Consider the following 23,714-nt stretch of genomic DNA (forward strand, 5'->3'; position numbering starts at 1 on the left):
TGTTTATTGTGTACCATAAACACATTAATGAAAATATTTAAAATAATCAAGGGAAGAAATTTTTGAGATTTATTGATTCAATTCACATTCTTCTTGTAAAATATATCAAACTCAGCCATTTGTGAAACTTTAAATGTTTTCTTTTATTGGCGTATTTTAATTTAAATTACACTTATCTCTTCTTGTGGAATGAAGAAAAAAAATCCAAAGAAAGTTACATCCTTAAGGTAGATGTTAAGGCACAATTCACAATAATTATATTTTCAATATGCAATATTCTTATTTACAGTTGAACTGAAATTATAAGTAATAAAGAAGATAAGTTGATTTAACATGGCAGATGATATTTCTGTGATGGCGGTTTTACCTGCTGGTGGCAGTGGAGAGAGGTTTGGTTCAGAGATCCCAAAGCAAGTAAGTAGCTCAACTAATATTGTCACTGTTGTTTCATATTTCTATTTGTAATAATCAGATACAGGTTGTTCACTCAATTAGGTAAATCATGAAATTTACTAAAATTAGTAAAAGTTTACTAAGATAATTAGTCTAAAATAGAAACACTCTTCATCTAAATACGTTTCCATTTCCAACAGGTTCAAATGAAACTGTATTCGGTACAATATTTTTTTTAAAAGTGATTTTGTCCTGGCAGGTCTGGAAGAATAGATATTTTAGCAGAGAATAATATGCAAGCAGACTTTTTTCAGTTTTCATTTATTTGAGATTTTACTGATTTTGCTACTCCACCAATCCTCAACTGTTATGTTAAAGTATTTGTTGAGTGTCTAATTCAATTTCCTCTTTTTCGAAACAATGTGTAGAAACTAATTGTTAATGGACACCCTGTGTTGTTGTTTTGTGTTTAAGCAGACCATAGAACTCTTGAGGATCTGCAATTGTGTAATGATTTTTTTTTTAATATTTAGTTTTTAGAAGTATGTGGAAAACCGGTCATATATTATGCAATTAAAGCTATGTCAAGGTCAGTTTTTATTGTTAGTTGATGTATTACCAGCTTTTTAAATCTCGTTTTCGACATAAAAAATCTTTGCATTTATCCCAGTCGCAACTTTTTAATAATGGCACAAGGATATTTTGATATAAATTTGTTTATTTCTGTGTGCAAAATTCTATGAGACAGTTACTGAGTTGAGTATCTTCTGATACGTTAAGTTCAACAGTCTTCACTTTTTGTTAGCCCTTTTGTTCTAAAAGTTTGAAAATCCTCTAAGTGAAGCTACTCCTTATTCCACCGTTTATTTTCTGATATGAACCAACTAGTCCAGAAAATTAAAAAAAGTAATTTGTAACTGAATGTTGTGTTTTCTTTGTGAACTAGCTTCTATTTTACCTTGAACAATTGTCTTCTTTTCACTGAAGGCGTATTTTTGCTGGAGGTCTGGGACAGAACAACAACAATGATGAGAACTTAATACAAGGACAAAAAAGCTAAAACAAACACAATGAGGGGAAAGTCTAGAATTTGTGTTTATTCGGACTAAACTTTGCAGTTTTCTCTTTACTGGAATAACATTCTGAACACTTTTGCATCATAAACCACGATTGAATTAGCTTTTTTTACATTCAAAGGGGTCGTGTTTTTTATCACAATGTTCGCAAAAATAAGTATGAAACAAAATTAAAAATTTAAATTTGTTGACTAGTTTTATGAAATACTAAATTTCTGAGACTTAACTTCTCCTTTATTATAACTGTCATCTTATAAAAGAACACGAGTTGGAGCTGCATTAGTAATTAATTAATTTCATTTGTTTTATTAGAATAGTGTTTTATGGATTAAAAAAATTGTAGTGCCGATCCCGCAAAAGTATGCTGATCTTGCGATGAAGGTTAGTTTGTTTGTCATATTCAATCCAATGAAAGTTAGTTTGTTTGTCATATACACTCTGATGGAGGTTAGTTGTGATGCATTTTTTCAATCCCCACTTCATTTTTAATGAATTTCCATTTAGATAAAACACAAATACAATTTCACTAAAGTAGAATTTATAAGTGGCATGGAAACCAGGTTGGTATATTCACGACTATGGTCACTTGTAGAAGCTACTTATTTATTGATTTGTTCACATTACATCAAAAGTTGATTTTTTTCTTTTTTTAGACATCGTAGTATTCACGCTGGTGTGAAACAACTATCTCCTAACATTAAACCAGATGATATAGTAAGTACAAATGATATAGTATGTAAATGATATCATATGCACAAATGCTATAGTATGTACAAATGATATAGTATGTAAATGATATCATATGCACAAATGCTATAGTATGCACAAATGCTATAGTATGTACAAATGATACAGTAGGTACAAATGATTTAGTATATATGTTGTTTTTTGTGCGAACACAGAATATGCTTTCGTGTGATGTTAGCAATTCAGCACTGGCCATTGGGCATACTTTATTAGGTACTGGTTAAAATGATTTTTCAAATTTCAGTTAGATAGAGAACAGTTATCAACTAAAAATTATTTCCATTTTACTTTCATCAAAGTTGGAAAGCTGAAAAATGTTCTCAGATTAATAAGTTTTGTAAAAAAATAATGTGTGGAAAATCTTACATCTACCAAACAACGAAATACATATCAGTGAAATCCTTAAAATACATGCATGTGAAATTACCACTCATTGTGTCCGTGTGATCTGGAATGTCCTGGATTTTGTGTTGAGCTAAGTTTATCTTTTACAAAAATATTTAGAAACTTACTACCTTACTTAATTTACTACCTCGTACTACCTTTCTTAGTCATTTGTCCTAAAACTCATCACAGTTTGCGTTGATACTATTGACTCCTTCCAATACTCGAAATGATAGCAAAACAGTGTGTTGTACTCTTGTTGGTTGAAACTTTTTTTACTGTAGTTCTTGGCAGCACCATTAATCTAATCTTAGTAACTTGTTTTTTTAGGTAATTATCCATGATGCAGTTCGCCCATTTCTTACACAGGACTTTCTAACTCGGATAGTTGATGCAGCAAAAAATCATGGGGTAAGTATACCACTAGCACTAAACTATTTATTAGAAAATGTCTCTTATAAATTACGCCAACAACAAATACTTGATGCTTTATTTTTATTTTAGGCGTCGGGTGCTGTGCGATCATTAGTCTCGACAATTGTGAAATCAACAACTGATGACTTTTTAGATGTTTCGCTGGATAGGTAGCAATTTAGTTAAACAGCAAGATAACTTAATATACTGTATTTTGTGGTCCTAACGTTCTGTGATTATTTATTTGTTAGACACGTTTGGTCAGTACTTGTCAGAAAGCAGGGTTGATCCTAATTTGGGTGTTTTTACGTAGAGCGTCATGTTGGGAAAAGGGGGTAAATTTTAAGTGGATATGTGGATAAAGTATCTAGAATGCTGCTGAAATACTTTCAGTAAATATCGTGGGCTGTTGAAATCTCCACGCCCACTACTGCTGCAAAATGGCCAAGTTTGTAAAAAACTTGAAATTAAAAATGCAGAAATTTGTTCAGTCTAGTTCTTTCTTGCCCTAAAACGTCCTTTAGTTTTAAATAGTTCTAAAAATATTTTTTCTATAAATGATTGACTCCCTGCAGTTATTTATGAAATTATGATAATTTAAAAAACTGGTAAAATAATACCACGTTCATTTGCATTTCGCCACATAAATTTTGATATTCATGTTAAAATTAAGTTAGCGTTAAGTTCATGGAATTAAGTTTACCATGGGTTTAAACATTATTTTTAATTGTAGCATGTTTAAAAAACATTTTATGATTTTTTTTGATTTTTTTACAAGTTGCTAATGTTTCGCAATTGTCTCTAATGCAGTTTTTGTAGTCAGTAGAGAAATGTTTAAAGAAATGTATTGAATTTTAATTTCTGTGGTCTCCATTCTCCTGTAGAGAATAGCTGATAAAATTGTAAAAAAACAGAAGACTAATGTCATTAGGTAGTATATCAACTTTTTTTTGTTTTATTTCTCTTGTTTTGTTTTGTTTTAATAGGCGTGAATATCGTGAAAGCCACACACCTCAAGCATTCAAATACAAGTTCCTTAAAGAAGCTTATCAGAAGGTACAAAAAATAAAAATGTTTCTCAAATTGTTGTAAAATTGTTGTATTTAAAACTGTTTTATTTAACTTAAACAGGAATACATAAGAATACATTTAGAAAGAACTCTTGCCCTAAAAGAGGGGTGTGGTTACATGGAGAATAAACGGGTTTTATGCACCAATAACAAATATCTGCCATTCTAAAAAACCCTAGAAAATCCTGGAAATACCTGGAGCTTTATATGGTAATTTTCCTGAAAGTAGCTCTAATATTCCTTCAATGAAATTTTTTACCCTTCAATTTTTTGTAGTGTAAAATTTTCAAAAAGTTTTTTTACCCGAAGGTAAAAGGGTACCTCTCATTCTGTATTTATCAGCATCAGGGCTAAGGGTGAGATTTTGGTCAAAAAGTAGGCTACTGTCCGGCCTTAACATTTTAAAAGTTAACGAACCATCTGCTAAATTGTTAAAGTTATAATAAAAACCAAAAAATAACAAGTGGTAAAACTGAAATATAAAATTAAAATATTACGCTTAAGCAACTTCTTTGAGGCTAAAATTAAAAACTAGCAACTAAGAATGAAAGGAAAAATGGAGTTGCTTATAAAATAAAACGTGCAGTGGAACAGTTAAGTGGAAAAGCATTCCTGTTCAACGTTTTGCAATCACATCGTTCTGCTTGTAAAGATCACATAATTGCATGTCTTACTGACGTCGCACTAGATTATACAACGTAAAACGTTAAAATCTTTTTTTTAATGAACTAGTCGTTAGCCCGTGGAAAATCCACGGGTTCGCCTGTCGCAGCTAAGCTACCATTTTGCGTGACAGACAGACAGACAGGCATAATATAGGAGAAATTGGTAACTTTCGGAAGAGATAGTACGCATATCTCGACTTGTGCCTTGACTTCTGTGTACTCTTAACAGAAGTCCTGTTCTACTCTTTTCGTTTACTTTTTTTCTGTATATTCCAACGAATTCGCTAGTAAAAAGGAAGAATAGCATGTTCAGCAGCATTTTTAGAAGTGTGAATCAAGCCTTAAATGGTCTATCCATTGTACCTGCAATCTGTAATTTTCGTTCTTTTTAGAACTTCTGAAATTGTTTAAACTCATTAGAGACTATTTAGAGGATATAAAAGCGAATGTAAAAATTATATCCTGAAAAATCTTTAAAATATAGAGACAACGGGTGACTTTTTGAATTTCTTGCCTTTTTTTACCTGACTATCTATATTTTATTGATGCCTTAACCCTGTGTTTTCTTTCCCTCATTTAATTGGTTAAAGATACCTGAATGTCATCTGGAAATGCGTGAAAATTGGTTATGACAAGAACAAGAAGGGGTTAAAATATTAATGAGTATCTCTATGTACTGCTTGTCAAGACCTTCATTAGGTAGAAAGTTCATAAAACCCAAGTGTTTTTTTGTTGAATACTTTAGAAAAACTGAGAGTTCGTTTTCATTAGTTTGTTTGTGCTGATGGTGTTAGTACAGTTTAGCGTTGACATAAGAAGTATTTCCAATTGTTTTAAAATGTTCTTGTTTTTAGATAAAAATATCTATTGATTTTAATCTATAGGGAGAAAAACCAATTCTATTGAAACACGATTTTAATGTTTAAATGATAATAACTTTGAATATTTTCACGCAACTTTAAAGCGTATACTTCACAATTTTGTTTTAGTGTACGGAAGATGATTTCTTGTATGGAACCGAATGTCTTCTTCTCGTTCAAAAATATTGTAATATATCTGCAAAGCTTGTTGATGGGCCTGAGTACTTGTGGAAGGTAAAACGTTAATTTTGCTTAACTAGGTAAAAAAGCACCTTTTTTGAATTCATCGATTTACCCCAATAATTTAAAATCGTCATACTTTGAAAGCCAAGCCAATTTTTGAAGCTAATATTTCGTATTTTGGAATATATTATATGCGTTAATTCGCTAAAGCTTTAACGTCGATTAATGATTTTTATTATATTAATAATTTTATTAGTTACTCATTTTTGATTCTAAGTTTTAAAAATGTATGTTTAAAAGGAGTACCTTATTAAAGGGGACAAAATGAGGAAAAATTATTAATAATTTTGAGGGTCAGTAACAGTTTCCCCTAACTAAATATTTTCCTGACTAACTTACTAATTCTTGACTAATAATGTCAAGAACTTAAAATTTCTCTAGCACTCACTATGACAATGTTTTAGTCAATTTTTTTGGATGTGATTTTAATAATTTGCAACACACATCCTACCTGTTATATAGGTGTGTTTTTTATATATATTTTTGGCATCGAACATTATTCATACCATCATTTTGTGAATGATATTTTTAATTTTCTTGCGTCAGACATTCATACCACATTTTGTGGTTATGATGTTGTTTTGCGTCAGAAATTATCCTGCGATATTGTATGATATAGGATCCAACATTAGAGAAGCTATAAGGACATTATTTATTTTTGTTAAGTGTAACTAAAAGGAAGATATTTCAGATAATATTCCGGAAAAAACAATTTAGGTCCTGTCTAAACACTGTGAAGTTGGTGGAAAAATTAAGATAATTATTGGGATTTGAAAAATTATTGTCCTTGTTTCAGGTAACCCACCAGAAAGACGTTATGTTAATGGAACACTACATAAAAGGTTAGCTTTACTGCTTTGTTAAATGTAATCAGGTATACTTACGAGGCTACGCGCATAGTAAAATGTAAGAATACCTTATTTTTTAATATTATAATACTTGTTGTCTGTCTGTGAGCCAATTTAAAAACCAGGGATTTATGGTTGGAAAACGGCATTACAATCGTACATAGCAATAACTCTCGCTTAAGTAAATTTAATGACTTCGTGCTAACAGGCGAGCAAGGAAGCACGATCCGATGTAGGAATTATTCACGATGGGCGATCTTAAAAATTTCCATGGGCTAACGGCTAGTTTGTTATATGTTTTTAGAAAAACAAGGCGAAGTTTAAATTTTTGTTATTGGTTGTGCTGTGTTAAAGGTTGTCATGCACCCATTGTCTTACTATTGCGCTTATCATATTTACTCAATTTTTATTTCATGTAATTGTATATTTAATATATTTTTAAAAAACTATCCATGTATTTGATCAAATCTTCGACTCTGAGCAAGACTCTGCTGTAAGAAAACTTAACTTCAAGTTAAGTTAATTTGACTTAATTTCAAGTTAAAAATTTTTTGGAAAGGGTTTTGTTTATAGTCACAACTGACGATAACGTTTTTTGTTCACTTTATTGGAATTAATTTCTGCGAAGTCAACAACAAAAATTAGCTAAAGTTGGACCAAAGAAGGACTATGCATTAAAAACAAAAATCCTGGAAAGTATTTACATTTCGCAGATAATGCCACTCGTTAAACTTTGTCGATGGAGATTTGACCTCCGCAACTTATTGATATTATTACTTACGAACTGATCCCCACATTGTGACTTCGAACGTTATAATCTCGATATTGTGAATTACGAACTCTAAAGTCTCGGTATTTTAACTTACAAATTAAACAATCACAATTTATTGACTTACGAACCTTATAATCTCGATATTTTGACTTAGGAACATTATAATCTCAATATTGTCACTTCCGAACTTTATAATCTCCAAATTTTCAGTTAAGAACTTTATAATCTTGATGTTTTAATTTAAGAACTCTATTAGTTTGATATTGTGACTTACGTACTTAATAATCTCCATATCGTGACTTAGGAACTTTATAATCTCGATGTTTTAGTTACGAACTTTATAATCTCGATGTTTTAACTTACGAACTTTGTAAGTTTGATATTGTGACTTACTTAATAATCTCCATATCGTGACTTAGGAACTTTATAATCTCCATATTTTAGTTACGAACTTTATAATCTCAATGTTTTAACCTACGAACTTTGTAATTTCGATGTCATGTGAATCTAGCACGCACAATAAAGTGCGGATAAAACTTGACGACAACAAAAAATTTTTATCCGATTTTCTATTACAAAGAAGAAATCCCATTGCTTCCTGCTCTTTAATTTTTATTCTTGTTCAATCTGTATCCCAATTTCTTACAATGTTACTACGAAACCATTCGCCCAACAATGTTACTACGAAACCACTCGCCCAATAAGATGGTCCCAGCAACAATTGCGTCAATATTTACGTGTTTTTGACCTAAGCAAATAATCATAGAGAGTTTTATACTAGAACTTTTATCCGTCATTTTTGAAAACATTCGTTTGTAGTATTTTAATGTTGATCTGTTTTAGAACACTGGTAATTAGCAAAATTACAAACCCACGGCTCTGATTTTTTTTATATTTACATGTAATTTCACTTCTTTTAACGTCATAACATCATGCAAAGGAGGTTTGAACGGACTACTTTTTGTACTTCAAACATCAAAAAGTCGAGATTCCGGTTTAAAGTTTTTAAGCAGGATACGCAGAAATCTTAAAGACGATCGAAACCTCGCATAGTCTTCATTGTGTTAGCAAAGATTAACTGAAATATTTGTGATGTTGAAACGATACACAGTAGATCGCGTGCTGTGTGTGCAGGTCCTAATGTTTTTCCTTCTCGACGCCTGATTTTATTTCAAGGGAATCTTCTACCGTTGTAAACATTTGAATACCAACTTTAAAACGTTTAAGCATTAACAGATGCAGAGCATCGTGCTTTCGGATTGCTTGGCACGAGATTCAAACCGGGGTCTGTGGCATTTTTCTAAATAAGGATAAAGCGCGTTCATATGAAATCCATGCAACCCCGTCTCTAAAAATGTTACAGTCACTGGTACGAGACTGCTGCTCTAAAACATAAAAGTGTCAAACTTATTTAGATAAAAATAGGCGAAATTTTGTGTGCACCTTTATTATTCTGCGTAATTTTTGCATCCAAGTGTTTTTGAATAAGTTTTGCTGCGTCGCCTGTAAAGCTGTGTTTCCCCTCTTACTCTCAGACAAATAGCTTTGAATTAGCCATGTTGAAGACGAAAATAGCAATAAAAACAAATATACTTCTCACTGTGTGGAAATCATATTGCAATCTATCGGTTTCTTATCATTAATAATTCCCGTAATCTGTCCGCGCAAAAACAAAGTCGTCCTATACGAGCACACGAAGTAGGAAATGCGATATGCTTTGTTTCGACGAGCGGATTTTGTGTAATTTCAAGGACAGGCGACCCTGTGGATTTTTCCACGGGTCTATATTAATAAAAACCGTATTGTGTATGGTAAACCAGAGCTGCAATTGCTTTGATCTTGCCGCGAAGTCTTTGAAAAAGCGGGGGTTCTATTTAATTTATTTTTTTGTATTTAACACATAGTACAATAACCACGATAAGAATTTTTTTTAAAAAAATACGTAAACAAAAATCTTAAGTCGTAAAAATTCGACCACGCTATTTCAATTGTGAACCCCGTACTCTTTGTAATAAGTTCCGTTGATAGAAATTCTAGCGATGACTGCATTCCGGGTGGACGGCATAACAGAGCAGTGGCTAATTTGAAAGAGGTTTGTAAATCCTTTTTGTCTTCTAAAACCTTTGTATTTGGTTTTTATATGTGTTTTTACAATTTAAAAATAAATATATCGTCACGTTTTTTAGCCCTATATAGATCTTTTTGAAAACTATAAAGCGCTTCACGGTATATTCCACATTGCATACCTTTACACTATAGCTCTCCACCTGGAGGTGGGGCACTGTTTACCAGAATTTAAGCGCACTTGTAGCTTAACCCGGATTTTAAAATGAGCCCGAACGCGAAATGTGAGCAGATGGTTGCTTCTGTTGTGTTTAGTTTAGACCGTCGTAAAAAAGGGATGAAAAAAGTAACGAATTGCCAAATATAAACTTTCTATCTCTTCTATTTATTTCAAAATTTTCTATTCACCTACTCATCCTCTTAACACCGGCATGTAACTCTTTACCAATTTGTATTTCCTGCAGAAGAAAATAAATAAGGAAGCCGGAAAGTTTAAGATTTGTTCAGACGCCGTACAGGTTAGAAAAGAGACGGTTCGAAAGCGGATAAGTCGGTGAAAAACTACAAAAACAAACGATGATATCGCTGTTTCCATGGTGACGTAGGCGGGAAAATGGAATACTCATATTTGAACGTATAAGCAGATTACATATCATTAAGAAAGATAAAAATAGAAATATTTTAGGCTATTATAAATGTTTGTTAATTATTAAAGGAACACACAGCTTGAAATTTGTGTCTTTTTTTTTCTACATAACTTTTATTATTTTTGGATTCCCGTGTAATTGGAGAAACTATATTATTTTTTTACATAATAGAGCAATTTGACGGACCAGTTAATAGGCTTCAATATATATTTTAAAAATTTTATTAAAAATTTATTTTAATTAATTTCCATATCGCGAGGTACCATTCAACTCAGTTTTGTTGCGAAACACTGTCTGCTCTTATAAACAGCCAAATGAAACATACCTTTGCGATCTTCGCAAAACAAAACTATTTTCAAGGATGACTACATGTTTCTGTGGGAAGTTAAAAATTTATGCCCATGTTAAAACTAGGGTTATTGTCAGAGAGGACTTAAGTAGGCGAGTACGAGGAGAAGAACAGAGATTAGAGAACTTAAAATCTAAAATTAGGTTGTTTTGTACATTTAATGATAGTAATCTCGATTGGGTAAACAAGTGCAATTCTTAGCATTCTAATTGGTTCAGCAAATACTATCACAATATCACTACCACCTTCAACCTCGTTCCCAATACTCTTTTCTTTTTTTTTAATATCGGATAGCAATAAGAGGAAAATAATCCTAGAAGCGAAGTTTTAATATCTCATATCTATGAAATTTAGATTTGGTGAGCTGTTCTTAAGTAAATTGTTTTGTAACATCACAAGATTAGATAAATAGATATTTCGCCGATATAAAAACGCTTACGCGTTAATTGTTTACAATAAAATGGCAGGAGCAAGTTAAAAGTATTTAGCCTTCTCACCAAGCCCCTAGTTATTAAGTATTATGCTGATAAATGGGATGGACATTCATATTACTATTTACAACGGCATATAAGATATATATTTATATAAATAAATCGCCTTAATTTATTATTTCTTGTTTTGTAACAAAAATATTTGCTTCTTACAGTAATCTTACTATTACGAACATTCCAGCGCCTCCTTCCGCCATTTTGATTTGACGGTTGGGGCAAAAATGGTATTTTATTTTCCTGTCCAAATAATGAATCTATAGATGAACTTTTACCTATTTCTTCGCACGAGTCATTCACTCGTAGGGTACTGGAACCGAGGTTGCTTTGTAAGGTAATCCCGCTAAGCGCGTAAATTAGAAACAAAGTATTAGGGTCATACGTTCAAACACTGAATGAGCTGTTGGAACAACTATGTTGATGAGAACTAATTTTTCTTTCAACGCCATAGTTCACTGTTCAGTTGACTATTTGTCACGCTGGCATTGGGAGTGTAGAGTGCAAATTGAAAAACATCTGGTAAACAATCATGAATAAATATTAGACAATGTGTTGGTTTTTAATTCTTGCTGGTTGAAACGTCGTAGAAACCATGCAATTGTGAGTGGTGGTTTCTACCTGCACGTAGTTTTTGACTGATTTTTTCGTTCCAGTTTCCCGATGTGCGTGATGCAATAAATGTATATTATTTTTAGATGTAATCTCATTTAGAAACTATTTATTCTCCTTTTCTTAAAAGGAAAGAAAGGTTGAAAGATCTTATCTCAGAATATAATGTTTGTGACACACTTGGACTGATCTATACCAGAGATACGATAATTACTTGTCGATAAATATCGAAAGTATATCTGTGCTGTTGTAACCGTCCAACAAACTTTTGATGCATCAAAGCAAGGACGTCTTCACAGTTTAAGTAAGTCTTAACTTCTTTCGTGGCGATTAAACTGTAAAGTAGTAACCTCGGCACAAGGTTGCATCTGAAATGAAATGCATCTTGGGCATTACTCTTCTTTTCAGAACACTATTTAACGTATTATTGTTACCACCCCCCCCCCCCCCCCCACCCCCCCCCCCCCCCCCCACCCCCCCTCCATGCGAGCTATCGCATTTAGGCTACATTTTTGTTTTGTAAGATTTGCAGGGTTTTATGGCTCCGGTTGATTTAAAGACGTTAAAAATGGACTACTTGCATAGACTATCTGTCCAAATAAAATAAACCTGTTACCTTTTAAAATGTTCACCCTCTTTTTAAAATTCATAGATAATTGAGAGTTTTCAGGTCTGTTTTTTGCTGCGCTAAAACATCAACGCTGACATTTCGAATTGTTTAAGTTTTGTTCGAAGAAAAGATTAGCTATCCATCTGGCGATGATGCCGTAAAGTTGCAAATATGAAATTTTAGTAATTGCTTTATATGGGATTTACTATCTACTATCCCCCCCCCCCCCCCAAAAAAAAAAAAGGAAAAAGAAACCTCTTCTCCCTTCCACTCGACTTCTTCTAGAACTGTTTTACCGTTGAGAGCACGTTTAGTTTCGCTACTTTATTTGGAGAAACTTACCCAAGAAAAACTTTCGCGAATTTCGCGTTTTTTAGCTTTTTTCGCGGATCTTTGTCTCGCGAAAGTTATCCACTAATATTTAAAAGAAATTTGCCCTCACTTGGCTCGCCCTCCCCGTATAAAAAGAGACAACTGGTGCTGGGAACGAGATTGAAATAAACTTAGAAATAAACAAAAGCGATGATGTTTCAAATGTATGTATGACTTATAACCGAGTAGGACGAAAAAGACGATGGCGACGACGATGCGTGGGAGCCGGAAGAAGACGAGCCTAAAATGTGTTTTGACGATGAACTGAAGTCGTACCATTAGAAAGAAAATTACATCGTTAAAAACACTTTTCTATCATAAGAAATATAGGCCACTTTTTTATAAGAACATAAAAAATCACGAATCGCGAAAGCTTATCTCGCCAAAACTTTCCAATTTTAGATTTAGCGAAAGTTTATCTCGCGCAAGTTTTTTAATTTGTACATTCGCGAAAAATTTTCAAGTTTTTGGACTCTTGTCTCGCGAAAGTTTCTCCGGATAAAGTGTTACCCGTCATCTTGGTTATCCAAAGAAGGATATCAAACTTGTGTGTTTTTTTTGTATTTATAAATGACGCTCAAATAACTATAGCAATGCATCTCGGGATTATCACACTGTGTGGAGTGGTTCTGTTAGTTTGCATTTACAAAATTCGTGTTTTTTGTTTTAAAACCTAGCTAAAAATAATTTTTTTTTATTGGATCAACTTTAAGAAGATGTTAAAAGAGAATAGAAAAATATCTCATTAACCTATTAGCTTGTCAAATTGCGAAATAGTTTAATATAGAAATATAAAATGACAATTTTTGAGTAATCAAAAATAAAAGTAAGATTTTAATTAGTGAGCGTTGTCTCGTTTATCCAGTTATCATTACGTTGATCGGCCATTATCCTGTAATGAAATTTATCTACAAAAACTGAGATTTGTAAACCGTTCGATGGATTTTAGAACAAAGTAAGCGGGTAAGGAATTTCCGTTTTCTTGCTTTTGCGTTTATTCAAAAAATAAAAAGAAAACTGGCCGGTATTGGATAGCAACTACATAAAAAATGGTGACGTTTTGCGTCATGAGAGTTGAGCGGTATTTATTACGTTTTCACATTAACTTTTTTGGTTTTCACAATCAAGCAGATTTTTTGAACAACGCTTTTTCATTTTTATTTCAGTGTTACTAAAATTACACAATGACTCATGTAAATAGTAGCACAGGAGGAGAGATCTCTGATTCAGATAAAATGCAGTTGAGGAAAATTGTGGTGGTGAAAAAAATTGAATATAGATTTGGTATAGCTCTTTAAAAACTTCTTATAAATGGATGTGTTTCACGTAAAAGAAAAGCAATTTATAAATTTCTGGGTTTGATATTTTGTATTAGAAATTCTTGTTGGTTAAAGTTGGTTAATGGCTGTTCTGAAATTTCTGTCGATAAAAAGTGTTGCGCAAAATAGAGCATGCAATGCGAATTTCGCGTGCAAGTCATTGATGTCGCTTCCAAGATATTGAATACAAAATAACACGAGTTTGTGTCCAATTGGATTATGCGGGAGGTAATTAAAATTCAAATTTCAAGTTATTTAGACTACAGGTAAAAGCAAGTATATCTTTTCTTTGAAAATATTCTAATGCTTTCGCAGAAATCTCTTTGTTACCAAGAAAGTTCTATTTTATAGTTCTTTGAAGCGTGCAAAAAATTACACGAAAGCAGCGATAGTACTTGACATCATTAAATTCACTAAGACTTCATTACTATGTAATTTGTCCTAATTTAAAAAAAAATTGGTTGAATTCTGCATAATACTCTGCATAATACTGTCCTTAATCCAGAGAAAAACAGATATGTCCAGTTGCAACCCTCAAATTTATTTTTTACAAAATTACTTCATTACAAGGAAGCAGTTATTTGCGTGCTAGCAAAATTTTTCACGCCAATAATTCGTGTGGTTTTCCCAAATTGCCATCTGACGTCATTCTGTAGCCTTATTTTTTAATAAACTATATAGCAATAAAAGAGATAATATTATCCAATCTTCAACATAAGAGACCAATTTTATTGCGGTTACTTGCAATCAAAATTGAAGATTGAACTAACGACCTACCACGAAGACCTGAAGCGCTGACAAATTATAAACTGGATGCAATATACCCATTAACCCTTTCATGCCTAAAATTTTTGAAATTTAATTCCAAACTTTGCTTTGAATTTTCTCATAACGACAGCACGGGATCTTTACTACAGTTGTAAAGCATTTCCTCCGCCATTTGGAGCACTTAAAAGCCACCTCCTACCACGAGGGAAAAATCAGGGCCAGGCAGGTCTGTACGGCCCCTGCAAGGGGACAAATGGAGATGAAATGCTTAAGTATCAAAATGAACTTGACTCATCTTCCTAAGCCGACTATCTGTGCATACGTTGTCGCTGTTTATGCCGAGAAACCTCGACGTTCGGTCCTGTAGATATATATTGTCGATGTCGACTTTTTCTCATCAAGATTATAAGCTTTAAACTGTTTGGTTTTAAGATAAGTTAATTTAGTCGACAGCACCAATTACTTATGAGACAGCCTGTTAAAATAACAAATTGATGAACGTTATTTTTATAACGGTGCACTCGTTAATTTTAATGAGTAATTTTATTAATTTGTGTTCGAGCTCGTTTGGTAGCCTTTTGAGCAGGCGGTACATAAATTTTCAATTTGTCAAAATGATGCTAAGAATTTCTTATCAAGATGATTTTTTTGAAAAAAAATTTTTTGTCTAACTACACCTCTTGTTTGAATCTAATGAAACGCAATTATGTCAAAACTTTCCCTGTGATATTAATATTTCTAGACCATTGGTGCCATGCAATGAGATAAAGACCAATCTTTTGCTTATGTTCCGTAGCAGTTTGTAAAAGCAATTATTAATTCCCTTGGCCACTTTATAGCAATTTTTTTACTGATAAGATATTGGGGTATCTCAAACTCCTTCTGCAGCACTCTCCTATGCCTATGATATAACAGGGTGGGTCAGTTATTTGGTGTCAAAACACATACGCTGAAAGTCTCTCCATGGTGTTAATTTTTACAGTTCATCCAAACTATAATCTGTTTAATCTGGTTTTATTAAGAAAAAATCACCCAATTGGATAAGTTAAGATGAAAAAAGTGACCTGTCCGATTTCTTTTTGTTTCAAGACAAATATCAGGTATGCAAAATATGAAAAACAAATGTTGCTTCGCGACAGCAAAATGGCCGATCTGTTTTTTGACGTCATGCGAGATTTAATAAAAATTTCTGTCTGAGACATGGTATGCTCTGTTGATGTTTTGACGACATTTCACATTCTTTTCTTAAAAAAATAAAATATACCATGCCAAACTTTTGCTTTCTGTCATCTAATTTGTTGTTTGAATAACAAAAACTCTTTCTCTACCTGCCAGCTCCATTTGTAATCAAAATGCAATTTCAAAAACCATATTCTTAGTATTAGACCTGACAATAAAGAACGCTAGTTCTAAAAACAAAGGATCATTAAAATTAATAAAAATGTTTTTATGAGAACAATTTGTCAGAAAGTGACTAAAGTTTAAAAGAGTTAAAAAAGTTTAAAATTTGATTTTGTAGAGCCTAAAAAAGTTACTGAAATGGTCTAATTGAACTTATTAGTTCTTTTTGGGCTCCCAGGACCGGTGATGCGGTTTTTAAAGTACAAGAGTCACAAAATGCTGTCTACCATAGTTGGTCGCCGAAAAAACATTTTGGATTTCAAACTCTCTGGCTCTAATTTGTTTCATGTCAAATGCTTCTCAATTTCAACTGACGGAATTAGCACAACAATTTTTCGATATTTGCACATAGCTACATTTTTACTGGGGAAAGGAAGGCATGCATCACTATGTGATACTAAAAATGTAAAATTCGGAATGACGAGTTTTTTTATTTTACAGAACGCTTCTAACCAAATGAGATAAAATTAGAAATGATTTTATCATAGGGATACAAATTTATCAGCTTGCAAGATTTTTTATTTTCTGATTCATTATCTGATCAACCATTAAAAAAAATTGCACTGTGCATTTTATCGACGACAAATGGGCGTTCAAAAGTCTCACGAGACATTTTATCTGACTTTCAAAACGTTTTCGAAAGGCTAGCTAAGCTTTTTTCTATTTTAGTTAAAGTCCAGTTACTGGCAAGTTCACAACGTCGGAAATATTTTTTTTTAAATTAAAACAGTTTAATTGGATATGTATGTGAATAAGGTACAATTTTTACATTGGTTTAGAAGAGATTAAATGTAAATACTGTCCAGGAAGTGGTTTTGGCAGCAAATAAGTCTAGACAATACTTGCGCATGCGCAATATAAAACTTCTACGATTATTATGAATAGTAAATACAAAAAAATAACGATAAAACTAAAAAATACGTAGCTGATATGAGAATACAAGTCTGATAATGACTCGTAATGTTCGATTGAGTTCAGATTCAGTTTATTCGAGGTGCAGATGATCGAGGCACGGATGATCGAGGCACAGATGATTAAGGCACGAATGATTGAGGTACGGATAATTAGGGAGGTGCACGGAACTCAGCGTGATGCTTTCACACGAGATTGTATATATGATAGCAATTGTAGAAAACAGAGAAAGGTGAAAACGCTTAACCTTTTAAATCGACCATTTTAATTCCGAATAGAGCTTGCACGTAAAAAATGTGATAGCAAACACAGCACTGAGAAATCTTACTCATTCATGAGCAGCAAAAATGCAATACAAAACAACAAAGGGAAAAGACAAAAGCGAGAATTGGCGTCATATGAAATGACCAATCATTTTGTGAAATGTGAATAATGATACGATGACCTAGATACAGAGAAAGCACAAAAAAGAACACTTCGTAAAAGGGCTTTATTTTCGTGGTGAAGGGCGTTAGTGCTGTTTTTATAATGCGATTTCACAGGTGTCTAAAAGCGATATAGTCACCGCATTGACGAGCAGAAAACATAATATATTCTCTTAGTTGACGTTTATTTCATTTTCGATATTATTCGGGGGGGATTTTTGGAGACGTTAAATAGAGTCATTTGTAAAAAAATTATAAAATTGAAATATTTATTATATAGATACTTATATTTTCATTTAAAAGAAATAAATTGCTTAAATGAGAGAAACTCTAATAAACTTCACTTTTTAAATAAAGAACGGGGCGTTCATTAGATACCGGGCGTTCATTAGATACCGGGCGTTCATTAGATACCGGGCGTTCATTAGATACCAGGCGTTTTATTAAAGCATATACGGTAGTAACTCTCAAAGGTTTGATAATAAAAGATATCCAACAATTAAAAATATGTACATCTTACAACAGCTCAGTGTTCAAATGCGTCTAATTTAAATAGGACTAAATCCGGCTTAAGTGTCCATGGCAACGATGACGTCAATAAATCTCGTTAAAATTATTTGTGAATCGAGATTCTTATATGAAAGTTTCGAATGACTCTCAAACTTTCTTGGCAATTTGCAATTTCGAGATTTTCTGAACAAAAAAGAGGTGGGTAATACATATTACAAGTCGTATCAGCCTTTTTTGTTGTTGTTTTTATATAGCAAGGTTATTTGATAGAAAAGTGAACATGAAAGATATTTTTACAAAACAGTAAACTTTTTTCAAAATACAATACGCTAACTCTCTAAAATAATGAAAAACTTTCTGCAAACTGAGTTTTATATAAAAGCCGTCTAAATATAACAACTAGCCATTAGAGAGATGTGTAAAGAATTCGCAAATTCGCACGTTGTAACAAAATCGATAAAATGTATGGCATTTGCTATTTTGTGGCGCTACTTTTTTCATGTTGAGAAGTTAAACTGGCGTTTTTTTGGTCGCCACGTGTTATGCATAAGGAATACACGTGAGTAGTGGTCGTTTTGTTGCGGTCGACGGCCCTAATGAACTAGTAATTACCATCAATTAAAATGTCTCTCTAAAAATATCTTTGCTTGATCAGAAAACCTTGCATTCAATTACAAAAGAAGCAGATCTGGCACTTGAAAGAAGTGTTAAAAAACATACCGCTTGTTTTGTTGTTAAAAAAGCAGTTTAATCGTAAAAAAAAGAATTTCAGAAATACCTTCATCATGATACACATACAAAACACGTGCCGATGTATTTCAATCCTTTTTAATTGGTTAATATATCTATATGCAATGTATTGATTATAAATTACGATTTGTCGATGTTCTTTTGTACCTGTACGCTTTTTCTTCTTTCACAAGACAACAATAGATAACAATGTAAAGCATTTCACATGTAGCTATGTAAAATCAAAAACAAGAAAAAAAAACATAGTTATTAAGCAAGTGTCATCGGTAATTGCTGATTTTTAACTTGATTGACAATAGTTAAATTTCAATGCTTTTACTATTCGCATTAATACTTTTAGGAACGAAGGAATTTAAATTATTTGCAGAGGATAGAGGCGTCACTGCTCATTCCAATCGCATTACATAAGGAAAAGGAATCAAGATTGTTCGTCAGTTCCAGTAGCACACTCTAGATGTGCGAGACGTAACAAATAAATCAGGAGAAGAAAGATATTCTTATAACATCTACGTAAACAAAAGAACATGTGGTTACTCTGTGTTTTCCACTGCTTAATAATTATAAACTCGATTGATGTACATGGTGATAGGATTACTACAGAATTGTTTCCGTCTTATTTGGATCGCGAGTTGTGGTATAACACAACAGCTAAAAAGTTGACATACAGTATATATAAACATCGGTATTCTGTTGAAGAATTTAACGTGTTAAAGTTTAAGTATGATGACACTACTGTCGAAGAACAGCCATCGTTGCGGCGGAAACGTCGGAATATTTTTGGTGGCGACGACAGATATCATATTAAAGACGATTTCGTCAAGAAATATCCTTTTCAAACTGCCGTACGACTTAGCCATGGTTGCACCGGAACTTTAGTGTGGTATCAACATGTGTTGACATCGGCACATTGCGTTCACAATCGGAAGGAATTCGATCCGCCGTTAAAAGAATTACGCGTCGGTTTACTGAAAATTGACGGTACGTTCGAATGGTACGGAGCGAGTAGTGTGCACGTTCCACGTTCTTGGAGAAGAAAATTAGGAATGTCGTATTTAAATCACGATTATGCGATCATAAAGCTTGACCGCCCTCATCGACGTCGCTGGATGCCGTTTGGTGTATATGACGTCTCCATGAACAAACACATACAACTTGTCGGCTTTCCTTCCGACAAAAAAGATAACGAGATGTGGTATTCGTTTTGTACTATTGCGCAATCCAAAAAACACACGTTTTTTAGTTATTGCGACGCTACTCGTGGTATGTCTGGCTCGGGCGTGTATGTATACAACGAAAACAGAAAACCAGATCGCCTAGTTGTCGCTATCTTTTCTTCGTATGTCCAATTTAAAACTAAAGGCCTGCAAAAGACTTTTTATTACGACGCTAATGTTGCAACACGCCTTACCGCTAAAAAAGTGCGCCGGATTTGTAAGTGGCTAAGAGCCGGAAAAAACTGTTACCGGTTAAACCCGATGCTCAGCGGACATATGGTGAAATTTAAATAATCAATCAGAGATAGAAATGTTTTGACGATCATAATGGTTCCCCGCGAATAACGCCCAGTGAAGTTTGCACCACAAGTAAAAGAAAAGCACATTTTAATTTATTTCATAAATAAACTAACAAAATGTCGAATGAATTCACTATGTGACACGATGGTATTTTTCTATGAAAATGTATTTTTGTACGGTCCACGGTCGCATGAAATATACATCGCCGCCCTACGAAAATTTGTATTTATCTAAACAAAACAATTGGTCAATTTGTAAAACATGAAATATACGAATTCATGAGTTACTTTAATTATACCAAACTTTATAGTAACATTATATATATATAAATATGTTTCGCAAAAATATATTAGATTTAGTTGCCATATTGTAAATGTTATATTTATTCTATACTTGTATATTTGTGTTTTGTGATTACAATAAACTTATAAATGAAAATAGTTAAAACACGATGAATTTTTAAGTAGCTTACACCTTCTTGTTCGATTAATAATCGCCATGACGCCATGTAAGTCTGTACGGAATCGGGAAACTTTGAGACAAGGGCATTTTGTTTACACAAGCCAACTTTCAATTACGACTGTCAACACCATACTAATGAAATTTTTAATAACTCCCAATCTTTTCTGTTCTTCCCTCACCCTGAGTGGATCTTTCAGGTACAAGGTGTTAAACCCTATTCGGTCCGGGGTTTTTCGAACATACTATGACCGGGGAGGGCGGAATCCCCCCCCCCCCCCTTCAATAACTTTTCATAGGGTTGTTGAAATTGAATCAAACTAGGCACACTAATAGTACGTAGTAAAAAAACAAATGGCAGCAATACATTTTTGCTTGCGTCAACACATTTTCTGTGACGTCATCAGAAGCTTAAAATTGGTTAAAAATGCCACTATCTGCTTAAAATTTAATTACTTTTGTTCCGGAGCGAACTTTTGCATTATGGTTATATTTTCTGAAAGCTAAATAAAATATAATTAACATATTTTTCGGTTTTTACGTGGATCGCATAAAAAATTGCCCAAAAATGCGGTTTTTTTCGATTTTCGGGTAAAATCCGACAAAATCGGGAAATCGGATTAATCATGTGTCCAAATTATGCAAAATGATTCTTCTTAATAAAACAAAGTTGTGTTGCAAGTTTCAAGTTCTAAGGATAATCCTAACACGAGTTATTAAATTTTCTCCATTATAAGGATTTCATAGAGATTTTTAGGGGTAGTTTCGAGTAATGGCCAATATCCATGCCTCTGTAAGGTATAGGACCTAAAAATTTGGCATGCAGGTGTCTAATAGATAAATATTGAAACTTAGTAAGTTTCATAGCCATTGTTCTACTTATCAAGTCAAATGTCCGGTTACTAAAACACCGGAAAATTCTTACATTAAAATATAATTGACATTGTTATTTTTATTGAATCGCTCAGATGTTGCCAGCCCTTATGGAACCAATTAAAAAAACGCCGAAATTAGCCAAATTCATACGGCGCGGTCAAGTTCGTCTGAATTCACTTGTAGGGAAAAAAATCATAATGGCGGCGATTGTTTCGATGTACTTGGCTAGATAAATAATAATAAATCGAAGAAAAACGTTGTATATTGCAAAAGTATATAGTTTATTTATGATATCGATTATTAAAGTTTATAAACATGGACAATACAAAGGATGTTAGCAATTATAGCTTTGAAGAATGTTCAGAATGGCTAAAAAATATAGGTCAGTGTGCCACAGGAAATGTTCAAGAACTGCAGATAAAAATTAGAAAGTTTATGCGATATCCTCGTTTAGTAAAACGTCTAGAAGACAAAGCAAATAAAAATTACAAGTTTAGTTGTAGCTTAGATCCCACAGATATTCCTCCAACTACAGCTAAATGGTGTAAAAAGGATGAGGATCTACCACTTATCAATGAAGATATATTTAAGAACTACTGCAAAATGAAAACATATGGTAGTTTAGGCCAGCAAGAAAAGGCTATTAGAATGTTACAGAGTAGAAAGATAGTAACTGTTAAAACTTTAGTTGATAATTTGTGTACATATGTAAAAGCAATGGTCAAAAAGTCATATGGTACTGAAGCAAGGCCAGCAGTGCTTGTTTTTGAAAATGGGTACCCTCAAAAAGCTCATTGCAGTTGTCCAGTTGGTGCAAGTGGCTTATGCTGTCACGTTCTTGCAGTTTTGTTATTTTTAAAACATTTCAACGACACTGGCAATCAAATTTTGGAACTGACTGTGACACAACAGTTACAAAAATGGCATCGGCGGTCTAAAAAAGGCTCTATTCCAATGGTTCCATTGAAGGCTATAAAAGTTAAGTCAGCAAATGTAAAAAAGAAAAATGGAAAAGTTGTTCTTAATGCTGCAGATCCAAGTGAATCTTATTTTAAAAGAGATGTCACTTCAATTATGAAAACTTTAAAGGAAAAACTCAAAAATGAAAAACCTGTAGAACAGCATGTCTACCAAGTGTTAATGAAAACTGATTTGGGAAAAACTACCTCACTTGGCCAACAGCTCCAATACAAATACACATTAAAACTAGCCAATGCTTTAGCTGATCATGACTATTGTGGTGTAGCCTTATACAATGAAAATATTATAAGACATGACATTAACAAAGAGCAAAGAATAGTAGAATATGTCCACAAACCAGTTTCTAAAACAAACACTACCAACATAATAAACAAAATAGTTAATCAAAATAAAGTTGCTGTCCAAATTGAAAAATCGTTTACAGTGTATACTCATAAAACAGATGAAATTAAAAATTTACATGCTGATATCAATAAACAAATGAACCCAAGTAATAAGGAAGTAATAATAGACATCAGTTTTTTAGAAGCTCCAAAGCCATGTGGTACAAATTATTTTAATATTTCTCAGAACACCACTGAGTGGCAATCTGCTAGATATATGAAAATTACTGGTAGTAGACTACCAGCCCTTCTTGGTATTTATGGGCGAAAAAAGTTTCAAGAAATGTGGGATGTTGTGAAATTGGGTAAACCTGAAAAGGATATATCTTTCATACCAAATATAGCCTGTGGTCAAAAATTTGAGAATGATGCTATCAAAAATTTTCAGTTAAAGTCAAAAGCAACTGCACAAAAATGTGGATTTTTTACAGATCTAACTGACAACCATTATGGTGCAAGCCCTGATGCACTTGGCCCTGCAGGAATTTTATTAGAAGTCAAGACAAGAGGACAAAAAAATGATGGACCACTGGAATCACTTAATGGCTTTTCACAATACTTTGGCAGTGCCAGTTGCAAATGCAGTGTACTGATGCAGAATTCTGTATCTTACAATCCTATCACCCAGAGACTGTGAACAGTAATTTCTTTATGATAAAACGAGACTACATCCTTATGCAAGCACTTAAAGATGTCACAAATTCAATTTTAAATAATGAAAATCTTCTTCAATGGGAACATAACGATGTCAAAGAGCTAAAGAGCTTTGGAATAAAAGTAGTTGGCACACATGTTGATTTTGAGA

The 23,714-nt window shown here is 33.0% G+C and overlaps 2 protein-coding genes across 6 annotated transcripts; both read left to right on the forward strand.

The window, feature by feature from the left end:
- Positions 1-259: 259 nt before the first annotated feature.
- Positions 260-8,346, forward strand: LOC130622141 (D-ribitol-5-phosphate cytidylyltransferase-like). 2 transcript variants are annotated; one of them, XM_057437556.1, is made up of 11 exons: positions 260-414; positions 927-982; positions 1,787-1,850; positions 1,974-2,029; positions 2,123-2,183; positions 2,931-3,011; positions 3,105-3,184; positions 4,001-4,070; positions 5,739-5,843; positions 6,649-6,694; positions 7,005-8,346. In XM_057437556.1, the coding sequence occupies exons 1-11, from the start codon at positions 334-336 to the stop codon at positions 7,022-7,024; spliced, it is 720 nt and encodes a 239-aa protein (XP_057293539.1). In that variant the 5' UTR covers positions 260-333; the 3' UTR covers positions 7,025-8,346. The 2 variants fall into 2 exon arrangements, with proteins under 2 accessions (XP_057293539.1, XP_057293540.1); XM_057437557.1 differs by lacking the exons at positions 4,001-4,070; positions 7,005-8,346.
- A 3,389-nt stretch (positions 8,347-11,735) lies between these two features.
- LOC130622298 (serine protease 23-like) lies at positions 11,736-20,608 on the forward strand. Of its 4 annotated transcripts, none has more exons than XM_057437748.1 (2): positions 11,736-11,933; positions 19,037-20,608. In XM_057437748.1, exon 2 carries the CDS (start codon positions 19,221-19,223, stop codon positions 20,202-20,204), a length of 984 nt encoding a protein of 327 aa, XP_057293731.1. In that variant the 5' UTR covers positions 11,736-11,933; positions 19,037-19,220; the 3' UTR covers positions 20,205-20,608. The 4 variants fall into 4 exon arrangements, with proteins under 4 accessions (XP_057293731.1, XP_057293733.1, XP_057293732.1 ...); XM_057437750.1 differs by lacking the exon at positions 11,736-11,933 and adding an exon at positions 13,560-13,574; XM_057437749.1 differs by lacking the exon at positions 11,736-11,933 and adding an exon at positions 13,917-14,158.
- The last annotated feature ends 3,106 nt before the right edge of the window (positions 20,609-23,714 follow it).

The sequence above is a fragment of the Hydractinia symbiolongicarpus genome, chromosome 12, assembly GCF_029227915.1.
Source record: "Hydractinia symbiolongicarpus strain clone_291-10 chromosome 12, HSymV2.1, whole genome shotgun sequence".
Classification (NCBI taxonomy): Eukaryota; Metazoa; Cnidaria; class Hydrozoa; order Anthoathecata; family Hydractiniidae; genus Hydractinia; species Hydractinia symbiolongicarpus.